Here is a 12,846-nt window from a genome sequence, read left to right as displayed (position 1 = left end):
GAATCAACCCAGTTCATCACATTTGCCATTTATCAAGTACACTGATGTGGATTGTTGTGGATTACTACTTTTAAACTATCATAAAGCCATGAAAGCCTTCCTGAACATGGAGAGTCAGTAATGTCAGAATGATCCTCCATAAAATTAGAGAACCATTTTCTTGCAGTGCTCTGTCCAGTGGCATTATCCCCACACATGGTGCAAATGTTTCTGGCTGCCTCCATTGCTGTCACCCCCCTGTTGAACTCAAACAGAAGAATATGTCAGAAATGTTCCAATTTCTCCATTTGGCACTCCCTTTTCTAGCATCCATGGCTCTACTCACTATCTCCAAATGACAAAATGATAATAATCAAACTCAGATAGCAACAGTGAACTACAAATAAAAAAATGACAACTGATACATAAATTCATAGCAACCGTAACAGTAACATGAAAAAAAAAAAAAAAAAATGCTACTAACTTATCCACCAATATAATACTATCATCAGACTGGAACTTAGAATTCCCCAATAAAATTCTTAGTCATTACACAGTAAATCCTATGCTGAAGCATGGCGCCATCTGTCATTTTATTCAGCATAAGATTCCATTTTGATCACAGATTCATAACAGGAATTTATGCATAGGAAAAATTAGTCAGCACCAGGAGACATCAAGGTCAACACTGCGGAAGACCATCTTTAGATCTGACAGAAACCTCAACTTTGTGAGGAAGACAGCCTATAAGTTTCTTTAGCTATCCTATATCCAGGTGAAGCTACCCACTTTGATCAGATACCATTAAGAACAACAACCAGAAAGACTGCACAAAGTGATGCTACTCTATGATAATGCCTGCCCGCATTCTACATGGGTACCTTTGAGAGATGAAATAGTGAAGGTAGCAGAGGATCAAGTGGGTAAAAAGATGAGGGCTAATAGAAATCCTTGGGTAACAGAAGAGATATTGAATTTAATTGATGAAAGGAGAAAATATAAAAATGCAGTAAATGAAGCAGGCAAAAAAGAATACAAAAGTCTCAAAAATGAGAGTGACAGGAAGTGCAAAGTTGCTACGCAGGGATGGCTAGAGGACAAATGTAAGGATGCAGAGGCTTATCTCACTAGGGTAAGATAGATACTGCCTACAGGAAAGTTAAAGAAACCTTTGGAGAAAAGAGAACTACTTGCATGAATATCAAGAGCTCAAACGGAAACCCAGTTCTACGCAAAGAAGGGAAAGCAGAAAGGTGGAAGGGGTATATAGAGGGTCTGCTCTCTAGATTGGTAGAAATTCTTTTGAAGGTCTTCCAGTTGCAACCAATGCATCATTTATGATACTACTTAAAAATTAAAATACATAATAATAAAAAACAATTTATATTACATTCAAAGGTGCTGACTAATAGGATTGCAAATATGTTAATGGCTTTACTGTCTTTTTCAAGAAATTTTCATACCAGCTAGAACCTGAATGAGAGATACAGAATGAATGTATAATCTTTAAGCAAATAAAGAATTATGTCATCAAGGTAATTATCTCCATTGATGTCTGTTACATAATCTTAAGTAGAAGTATTAATTTAAGTTTCACATGATTGGAATTTCTGATGTCCAAAACATTTATTTTGAGTAGTTAAGTTAGTTCCATGGCATTGATACTCACAGTCATAGAATATTATCAAATTCTACAGAAATTATTTGTTCATATCAATTACAATCAATTAGGAACATGCAGAAATACAATAAAAAAACAAGCAGTTTCTTACTTCGGCAGACAGGGCAGCATTTTCCTGGTTCACGGACAGGATTCTTACAGTTGACTTCTGGACACTGCACAGGTCGACACTGAATATCTCCATGCTGTGACAGAATACCAGTGTAATTTATCTATGTTAATCCAATGCAAACTATGGAAACGTTTCTCATTTTACTAATATTCTAGTACACATGAAAATTATGGAACTGAAACTCATACTTAAATGAGACTGAGTTCCAAAACCTTACCCTCTGATAGTTTCCCCTATGTGCCACATTCCCAAGTCAAAAGGAAATTATTGGATGATTGACTGTTTACCTGCTATCTGGGTTTCAGAAAGTTATTCTCAACTTAGATATTTCAATTAACAAAATGGCTTGAGAATACAAAAAGAATGCACAACCACTCAAAAAAAGTAAGATAGTTTAGAAGACAGCCACTAACAAAATTATGCACATAATTAAGACTGGAGGAGTAATGGAAGCTGTGTTAGTGTTGTACATGCAAAGAAGAAAAGGGGGGAGGGGGGTGGGAGTGCGAGAGACAGAGAGAGAGAAAGAGAGAGAGAGAGAGAGAGAGAGAGAGAGAGAGAGAGAGAGAGAGAGAGAGAGAAAGAATATAGCTCCAACAAATAAATTGTACAGTAAACATTAGCATAGATGGTGTGCATAACCAGTACTCTCTCAAACAGTTTACCTATGGAAAGCCTCATTCTGACCAACACTCACAACTGAATAGACAAAACAGAAAAGTAACATGGGAAGATCAACCGCAAATCATGTATCTGATATTGTTATTGAATCAACTCAGTCAAATATTTACTTTATAAGAGTACAGACTGTCTCTTATGATGGCCAATATTGTGGCTGAGAGTTTGCTTCCACTCTGTATAATCAATGGCCAGAAAGCTTTTTACACCACTGGTCAAACTGGTAACTCAGCACAAGGGTTCAGAAAAGATTACTGCTGACAGAAGCATTTTTTGTGTTTATTAGCTTTTAGCTTGTACCTCCAAGGGGTCGGTGTATTAATTTATGGATTTGGCAATGCTGATCATAGAGGGTGGCTGGATGTCCTTTCTGTTGACACCCCATTCCCTTTGGGATGGGGTTTGTGTATCTCAGCTGCCTGTGTCTAATGTTATCCCTTATGAGAGTGTGTGAAAATTTACTAAATATTTGCACATTGTGGTGGGATGTGGATACCAGCTTGGTCTGATGTAGGAAACCACAGGAGCATCCTTGATCACAAACCATAGATAAGAATGAGAGCAATAAATAAGATTAAAATTATCACCCTGAATATGAAACAGGGCATACTGTTGTGATACTATATCCCAATTAATCTATGCTAAAGCTCCTATATCAAGACAATGGCAGTAGCCACATGAATAAAGACTGTGTTCTGCTCACAAAATTTTCCTGTCAATATCATCAAATTACTTTTTTTCTGTAGAATTAACAATCCTGATTTTAATTAATTTTGATTTCATGATATTTCTCTTTTATAAAATCAGCTCATTATTTTCTCAAGGCTCCCACTACAGCAATTAGGTAGGAGGCCAACAAAAATGCCCAGACTTTCATTAGTCCTGAGTATGAGACATATATAGTAGCTCACATTGCTGTTTAAGTGGTCTTCCAGTCCACAGACTGGTTTGATTAGGCTCTTCTTGCTACTCTATCCGGTGCAACTCTCTTCATTATGTCATAACACATATTGAACCTGCTTATTGTAACTAAGACTTGGTCTCTCTCTTCAATTTTTAGTCTCCGCACTTCCCTCAGTTATCAAACAGACTATTTCTTGATGGGTCAGAATATTTCCTATCAATTAAGCCATTCTTTAATCAAGCTGTGCCATACATTTGTTTTCTCCTTAGCCTGATTCAGCAGTCCTTCATTAATTATCCAATTTAGCCATTAATCTTCAGCATTCGTTTGCAGCACCACATTTCAAAAGCTTCTCTTCTTGTCTGTATTGTTCATAAACCATGCTTCACTCCCAGATGTGACAACACATCAGACAAGTACTTACAGAAAAAAAGGACTTCCTAAAACAGAAATTTATTTAATTTCTCTTTTTCGGAAAAACTTTTCTCACTGTTGCCAGTCCTCATTTTATATCCTCTCTACTTCAGCCAGCATCATTCCTAATATAATTTCCTCAAAATCACCTGATTTAATTCAGCTGCACTCTATTACTCCATACATGTCCTCACCAAAGTTACAGCATGATTATAAATGTACTGTATATAACCACTTCAGGGATCATGACTGATGGTGTTGATCTTCTATTTTAGGTCCTCTGTTATTTCTGATGCTCATAAATGGCTTTCCACTACAGTGACAATTACGAAAAGTGGCAACTGAACTATGCATGACTTTTCAGGAGCAAAACACTGTGACTTTCCTCCTTTGCAGTTTTGTTGCACATACACACTGAAGTAATGATGGAGATTGTTAAGTGTTCCTGTGTAATATTATGTGTTAATGTGTGTGTTTTCAGCCTTTTATGGGAAAGTGCAATGATGAGTTTTGTAGTCAGCATAATGCAGGAGCAAGGGCCAACATGTGCTGCTACACTGGTCAGTGTGCATAAGGGGGCAACAATACATTCAAAATGAAAATAAGTTTATCATATCAGCCATAAAGAAGTTTAATTACTGATCTGGCCAACAAGGAAGAAGTCAGGAATAACATAAACTTTGTGCAAATTTATAAACTGACAGCAAAAGCTAGTGGTGTTTCTGTATTTCCGAATCTTCTGTATTCCATATTAACAAAGCAGTAACATCATCAGAATCAGCAGGTGTGAAAATGCATTTTGATTCTCCATAAAAGGGATATAAATGGCAATGGAGATCTAGAGAACTTGATGATTTTAACAAAAACTTAGCGTGTGGAACCATATTTGGTTACTATGACAGGAGACAGTATCCAACAGCTAGAAAAATAAGGGCTGCCTCTGTGAAAGAATTAATTATTCTGGCTCAGAGACCTCCTTTCTTCATCTTCTACACTCACTTGGTTTTTGATTCAGAAAGTGCAATTATGGATGAAAATTTTTAATAGAATGCAGACACTGTGCAGCAAGAGTGAATTTTTTTGTGCAATCCACTTTGAGTGCAAGAAGTCTGTAGTATATTTAGATGAAACTTGTGTTCATTCATAGGTGACACAACACAATAATGATGTCTTCGGTGCCACAAAAATTAATTGCACAGTTTTCTTTCTTAATGGAAGTTTCTATGAGGTTCAATAGAGTGCAAATTCATCAGCAATGATATTTTTTATTGCACATGTGAAACTGTTTCACTCCTCTTATGGTATTTTATTTTTTAATCTTTGAATAGTTTTATATTTTCATGATAAAATACATATCACATGAATCATTACACTTTGAGAATACATTTTTTCAGTTCAAGTATGTTAGTGATTTTGTTTTTTTCCCTAGGGGGAAGTAAAAAAATATATTTTCTTGAAAATCTCTTGTAAACTTAGTTTTTATTTTTATTTCCTTATGATTGGCAAGAATTTCCTTTTGTAAAATATGCCTTCATATTCCATACTAAAGGATAATGTCTCTTTTTCATCAGTTTTCAATTTGATTTGCAAAATATTTATTTTATTTTTTTACCTCCAAGAGTTTGTGTAATACCAGAAGACATGAATGATTGCAAAATAAATGTACAAACAGCTGAATCTCACTGATTCAATGGTATAAGCTACAACTCACTCATGAAGAAATACTTCAAACTATGAATTTAATTGCAGCTTACTTTTCTGAATGTAAGAAATATAAACACTTATTTCATCCATGAGAAACATATATTTCTGTTGTTGGTTATTCATACTTCTTATTATGATATGTACTTTCCTCCACATGTAACAGTTTTGTATGGTGACTAATTATTCACATTTTATTACGCTTAACCTTACTTTCTAATACACAAATATTTCTGCAAATGTAATTACTTTTGCTTCAGAAGTGAATGTGCTACCATTGTGGTGACTTATTTGATACTTTAAATAATGTAGTTATTGCATTCCATACAAGTTTCCTAAGATCACATTCACTGATTTGACTGCAAGTGTAAGTAGTGAAGACAACTTCATATTGTTGATAGATATATGATGTTTTTCCACATAATGTCAGGTCTCCTGCTGTTTACTAGCATTTTTTCCCATCTTTCTTAAAACAAAATTGTATTCTCCAGCAAATATCTGTAAGCTATAAAAGAATCCTACATGAACTGCCCTCTAATGTACAATTTATTATCTTTCAGGGTCCTTAGGAAACCTCGAAAAAGACATACACTCCTGGAAATGGAAAAAAGAACACATTGACACCGTTGTATCAGACCCACCATACTTGCTCCGGACACTGCGAGAGGGCTGTACAAGCAATGATCACATGCACGGCACAGCGGACACACCAGGAACCGTGGTGTTGGCCGTCGAATGGCGCTAGCTGCGCAGCATTTGTGCACCGCCGCCGTCAGTGTCAGCCAGTTTGCCGTGGCATACGGAGCTCCATCGCAGTCTTTAACACTGGTAGCATGCCACGACAGCGTGGACGTGAACCGTATATGCAGTTGACGGACTTTGAGCGAGGATGTATAGTGGGCATGCGGAAGGCCGGGTGGACGTACCGCCGAATTGCTCAACACGTGGGGCGTAAGGTCTCCACAGTACATCGATGTTGTCGCCAGTGGTCGGCGGAAGGTGCACGTGCCCGTCGACCTGGGACCGGACCGCAGCGATGCACGGATGCACGCCAAGACCGTAGGATCCTACGCAGTGCCATAGGGGACCGCACCGCCACTTCCCAGCAAATTAGGGACACTGTTGCTCCTGGGGTAATGGCGAGGACCATTCGCAACCGTCTCCATGAAGCTGGGCTACGGTCCCGCACACCGTTAGGCCATCTTCCGCTCACGCCCCAACATCGTGCAGCCCGCCTCCAGTGGTGTCACGACAGGCGCGAATGGAGGGACGAATGGAGACGTGTCGTCTTCAGCGATGAGAGTCGCTTCTGCCTTGGTGCCAATGATGGTCGTATGCGTGTTTGGCGCCGTGCAGGTGAGCGCCACAATAAGGACTGCATACGACTGAGGCACACAGGGCCAACACCCGGCATCATGGTGTGGGGAGCGATCTCCTACACTGGCCGTACACCACTGGTGATCGTCGAGGGGACACTGAATAGTGCACGGTACATCCAAACCGTCATCGAACCCATCGTTCTACCATTCCTAGACCGGCAAGGGAACTTGCTGTTCCAACAGGACAATGCACGTCCGCATGTATCCCGTGCCACCCAACGTGCTCTAGAAGGTGTAAGTCAACTACCCTGGCCAGCAAGATCTCCGGATCTGTCCCCCATTGAGCATGTTTGGGACTGGATGAAGCGTCGTCTCACGCGGTCTGCACGTCCAGCACAAACGCTGGTCCAACTGAGGCGCCAGGTGGAAATGGCATGGCAAGCCGTTCCACAGGACTACATCCAGCATCTCTACGATCGTCTCCATGGGAGAATAGCAGCCTGCATTGCTGCGAAAGGTGGATATACACTGTACTAGTGCCGACATTGTGCATGCTCTGTTGCCTGTGTCTATGTGCCTGTGGTTCTGTCAGTGTGATCATGTGATGTATCTGACCCCAGGAATGTGTCAATAAAGTTTCCCCTTCCTGGGACAATGAATTCACGGTGTTCTTATTTCAATTTCCAGGAGTGTATTTGGTTTCTTCTTCTTGCTGTTGCTGCAATGTGTTGTACTAAAGATGTTCCCAATTGTAAATACCATTCTAAAAACAAATATAAACAACTACAATTCACATTTGCGTTCAGACTCAACTGCACAACTTGCTTTCCACTTGGCACACTGCTATCCCAGATGGTAACAAAAACAAGTTGGAGTGTCACAACTGTTATGTTAGACTGTGCTAGCAGTTTGCAATGAAGTAATTAATCATATATAAATTTTTCTGGATGTAAACTTCTATATTATTTAAGATTACTAGGTTGAGAGTTCTTGTATCTTTGGTCTTCTTCCCATAATATGGTTTGGTGCATTTTAAAGAGAGTCAGACACATGCTGTTGTAAATGGTAGTCAAAAGTCTATTTTAGTTTGTTCTGCTGAAGATCTGTTCCATAATGTAAAGATTTTATATTTGGCAGTTAGTTGAAATGATCTGAATAAATCAACAAATGGGTATAATTCAACATCACAGTTTTTCAGCAAGTCATGTTTTCAACGAAAAGTTGTAAGAAACAGATAAGTAAAATATAATTTATCATTGTATGATCTTCCTTCTCTCAGACATTTAATAGCTACTGTATACTAGTGATACAACAGCTAAAAGTTTGCACTTGAATACACGTTTCTCAGAATGGACACTTTAAATGATTTGTAATAGAGGCAAGGGTCATCACATGTAGAGAAGGAGACTTTAGTACAGCAAAGCTGGCAGATGAGATGACTCTCCTTTCTGAGGATTTTGTGAAAACAGAACAACTGCCAGTGGTGTAGTGAGGAATACCAAAGGCTAATGGAGGTAATCCCGACACAAGAAACTTCAGAAGTGATAGGCCCAACAAGTCAGTTTCTGAACAAATGAAATTTCTTCCAAACCCAAATGAAGCTTCATATGGAAAAACTGTATTTTAAAAAAAGGTAGAAAAAGAAACTCTAGCTCCCTCTTGGTAATGATATTAATGATGGTGCAACATCTATTGCTACATCGCAATCAAAGAGAAGAACACACAAAACTTGATAAATGACTCTAACCTGAACAGTCACACTTAATATTCTGACACTACATGATACAAAAGAACATGTAAAGTTATGAAAATGGGGAAGATAACATACTTGGACTCAGGAAAACAGATCACCCATCATTTCAAATATCTTGGCAATGGTCTCTGATACTGTTTTAGGGACAAATAAACCACTCACAGGAGACAAACAGGAGTAACGTATATGAAATAGTTGATCTACTGTAGAACAAAAAAGTATTACTAAAATGTAAGAAAGTCATCTGTAAAACACACTACATACCCACATACAGTTGTGAAACATGGACTGTGAGAAGTAAAGACAAGCAGAATTCAATCAGCTGAAAGGTTGTTTGTAGCATGATCAGAAAGACAAGGAGGGACAGAATCTGGAATGAAGAAATGCAAAGACAGGCTCAAGTTGTAAGATTAAGAGACAACATAATCTCCCAGCAGTTGAGATGGTACAGACAAATGCCAGGCTTGGGTGTTAACAGGCTATCAAGGCTAATATATGATTTGAAACTCACAGACAAAAGACCAAGAGGAAGACCAAGACTCAGCTGCTAGGATATAATGAAATCTGACATCAAGCCAAGAGGACATACCTGGGACAGCACTGAAGAGGGAGAGAAGTTTAAGGACCAAAATTGGTAGATGTGCAGGAACCCACTGAATAATATGGAATGATGTAGGATGCTGACTATGGTTCACAGCAAAGAGGCTATAATGAAATTTTTCACAGAACCAATGACAATTTAGTATTTTCTGTAGTGTACTAAAGCTATAAAATAGTTTATTCAAACAATGAAATACAAGCAGTAAATACTATTCAATTTCTGAGGTTACAGAAAGCTGAAATGTCTTTGGGCAAACTATTATAGCCTTGATATTGTACCTCCTTGGAGTTTGATCCATGGATGCTAACCTGGCAGTTGTGTAGCATGTGCTGTGATGGTCATAGTGTAATATTTTCATGTAAACTGCTGGTTCATGAGAGAAATGTTGGGATAATGAAGAGAAAATATATTAGATATTGTATAGCATTGCGCTCTGTAGGAATATATCTGTCATAAATGTGCATGTGGTCTAGGGGTAGCATCTTTGATTCACAATCAAAACGTATTCGGTCCCGGGTTTGAACCCCACCACTGCCTAAATTTTGATAAATAATCAGCATTGGCGGCTGAAGACTTCCGGCATAAGAAGTTAGCCTCACTCTGCCAACGGCCTTGTCAAAGAGGGCAGAGGAGCGGATAGAGGTTCAGGGAACTCTCTTGTCCTAGGGGTGGGAAATTGCCCCTAAAGGCGGAAGAATCAGCAACGATCAACGGCATGAGGATGCAGAAGGCAATGGAAACCACTGCATTAAAGACACATAACATGTATTCACAGGACATGTGGCCTGTAATTGAAGAAGTGTCATGATGATCTCTCCATTGGCAAAAGATTCCGGAATAGTCCCCCATTCGGATCCCCGGGAGGGGACTGCCAAGGGGAGGTTACCATGAGAAAAAGATTGAATAATCAACGAAAGGATAATGTTCTACGAGTCAGGGCGTGGAATGTCAGAAGCTTGAACGTGGTAGGGAAACTAGAAAATCTGAAAAGGGAAATGCAAAGGCTCAATCTAGATACAGTAGGGGTCAGTGAAGTGAAGTGGAAGGAAGACGAGGATTTCTGGTCAGATGAGTATCGGGTAATATCAACAGCAGCAGAAAATGGTATAACAGGTGTAGGATTCGTTATGAATAGGAAGGTAGGGCAGAGGGTGTGTTACTGTGAACAGTTCAATGACCGGGTTGTTCTAATCAGAATCGACAGCAGACCAAAACCGACAACGATAGTTCAGGTATACATGCCGACGTCGCAAGCTGAAGATGAACAAATACAGAAAGTGTATGAGGATATTGAAATGGTAATGCAGTATGTAAAGGGGGACAAAAATCTAATAGTCATGCGTGACTGGAATGCAGTTGTAGGGGAAGGAGTAGAAGAAAAGGTTACAGGAGAATATGGCCTTGGGACAAGGAATGAAAGAGGAGAAAGACTAACTGAGTTCTGTAACAAGTTTCAGCTAGTAATAGCGAATATCCTGTTCAAGAATCACAAGAGGAGGTATACTTGGAAAAGGCCGGGAGATATGGGAAGATTTCAATTAGATTACATCATGGTCAGACAGAGATTCCGAAATCAGATACTGGATTGTAAGGCGTACCCAGGAGCAGATATAGACTCAGATCACAATATAGTAGTGATGAAGAGTAGGCTGAAGTTCAAGACATTAGTCAGAAAGAATCAATACGCAAAGAAGTGGGATACAGAAGTACTAAGGAATGACGAGATACGTTTGAAGTTCTCTAACGCTATAGATACAGCTATAAAGAATAGCGCAGTAGGCAGTACAGTTGAAGAGGAATGGACATCTCTAAAAAGGGCCATCAAAGATGTTGGGAAGGAAAACATAGGTACAAAGAAGGTAGCTGCGAAGAAACCATGGGTGACAGAAGAAATACTTCAGTTGATTGATGAAAGGAGGAAGTACAAACATGTTCCGGGAAAATCAGGAATACAGAAATACAAGTCACTGAGGAATGAAATAAATAGGAAGTGCAGGGAAGCTAAGACGAAATGGCTGCAGGAAAAATGTGAAGACATAAAAAAAGATATGATTGTCGGAAGGACAGACTTATCATACAGGAAAGTCAAAACAACCTTTGGTGGCATTAAAAGCAACAGTGGTAACATTAAGAGTGCAATGGGAATTCCACTGTTAAATGCAGAGGAGAGAGCAGATAGGTGGAAAGAATACATTGGTAGTCTCTATGAGGGTGAAGATTTGTCTGATGTGATAGAAGAAGAAACAGGAGTCAATTTAGAAGAGATAGGGGATCCAGTATTAGAATCGGAATTTAAAAGAGCTTTGGAGAACTTACGGTCAAATAAGGCAGAAGGGATAGACAACATTCCATCAGAATTTCTAAAATCATTGGGGGAAGTGGCAACAAAACGACTATTCACGTTGATGTGTAGAATATATGAGTCTGGCGACATACCATATGACTTTCGGAAAAGCATCATCCACACAATTCCGAAGATGGCAAGAGGTGACAAGTGCAAGAATTATCGCACAATCAGCTTAACAGCTCATGCATCAAAGCTGCTTACAAGAATAATAAGAAAATTGAGAATGCGCTAGGTGACGATCAGTTTGGCTTTAGGAAAAGTAAAGGGACGAGAGAGGCAATTCTGACGTTACAGCTAATAATGGAAGCAAGGCTAAAGAAAAATCCTGAGTGAAAGTGAAGAAGAATTAAATGATCTGCTGAAGGGAATGAACAGTCTAATGAGTACACAGTATGGTTTGAGAGTAAATCGGAGAAAGACGAAGGTAATGAGAAGTAGTAGAAATGAGAACAGCGAGAAACTTAACATCAGGATTGATGGTCACGAAGTCAATGAAGTTAAGGAATTCTGCTACCTAGGCAGTAAAATAACCAATGATGGACGGAGCAAGGAGGACATCAAAAGCAGACTCGCTATGGCAAAAAAGGCATTTCTGGCCAAGAGAAGTCTACTAATATCAAATACCGGCCTTAATTTGAGGAAGAAATTTCTGAGGATGTACGTCTGGAATACAGCATTGTATGGTAGTGAAACATGGACTGTGGGAAAACCGGAACAGAAGAGAATCGAAGCATTTGAGATGTGGTGCTATAGACAAATGTTGAAAATTAGGTGGACTGATAAGGTAAGGAATGAGGAGGTTCTAAGCAGAATCGGAGAGGAAAGGAATATATGGAAAACACTGATAAGGAGAAGGGACAGGATGATAGGACATCTGCTAAGACATGAGGAAATGACTTCCATGGTACTAGAGGGAGCTGTAGAGGGCAAAAACTGTAGAGGAAGACAGAGATTGGAATACGTCAAGCAAATAATTGAGGACATAGGTTGCAAGTGCTACTCTGAGATGAAGAGGTTAGCACAGGAAAGGAATTCGTGGTGGGCCGCATCAAACCAGTCAGTAGACTGATGACCAAAAAAAAAAATGTGCAACATGACAACTGACAATTCAATTCTCCCCCCGACTGCCCCTCTGAATCTCCCGCACCAATAATTCGCCCCCCCCCCCCCCCCCCCACCCCCCACCCTTCCAGTACACTGCACCAATACCTTATAATACATAGGTAACTGGAAAACCCATGTACAAGTATGTGAAGTGCCTCACTTCAGCTGCATTTACAGTATGCAGGCTGATGTTGACAGGTCCTTTTAGAAGGTAGTAAGACAGGTTTAAATAATTACTGGCCAGTCTCACTGC

The 12,846-nt window shown here is 39.4% G+C and overlaps 1 protein-coding gene across 1 annotated transcript in view; it reads right to left on the bottom strand.

Moving 5' to 3' along the window:
- LOC126475099 (protein kinase C-binding protein NELL1-like) overlaps window positions 1–12,846 on the bottom strand; it is a 980,737-nt gene that overhangs the window by 270,297 nt on the left and 697,594 nt on the right. Inside the window, exon 7 of the mRNA XM_050102677.1 lies at window positions 1,752–1,845. Within this exon, the coding sequence (XP_049958634.1) occupies window positions 1,752–1,845 (94 nt within the window). The remainder of the gene's footprint in view (window positions 1–1,751; window positions 1,846–12,846) is intronic.

The sequence above is a fragment of the Schistocerca serialis genome, chromosome 4 (assembly GCF_023864345.2).
Source record: "Schistocerca serialis cubense isolate TAMUIC-IGC-003099 chromosome 4, iqSchSeri2.2, whole genome shotgun sequence".
Lineage (NCBI taxonomy): Eukaryota > Metazoa > Arthropoda > Insecta > Orthoptera > Acrididae > Schistocerca > Schistocerca serialis.
The sequence above is the reverse complement of the archived record's forward strand: the minus strand, read 5'-3'. Positions and strand labels throughout refer to the sequence as shown.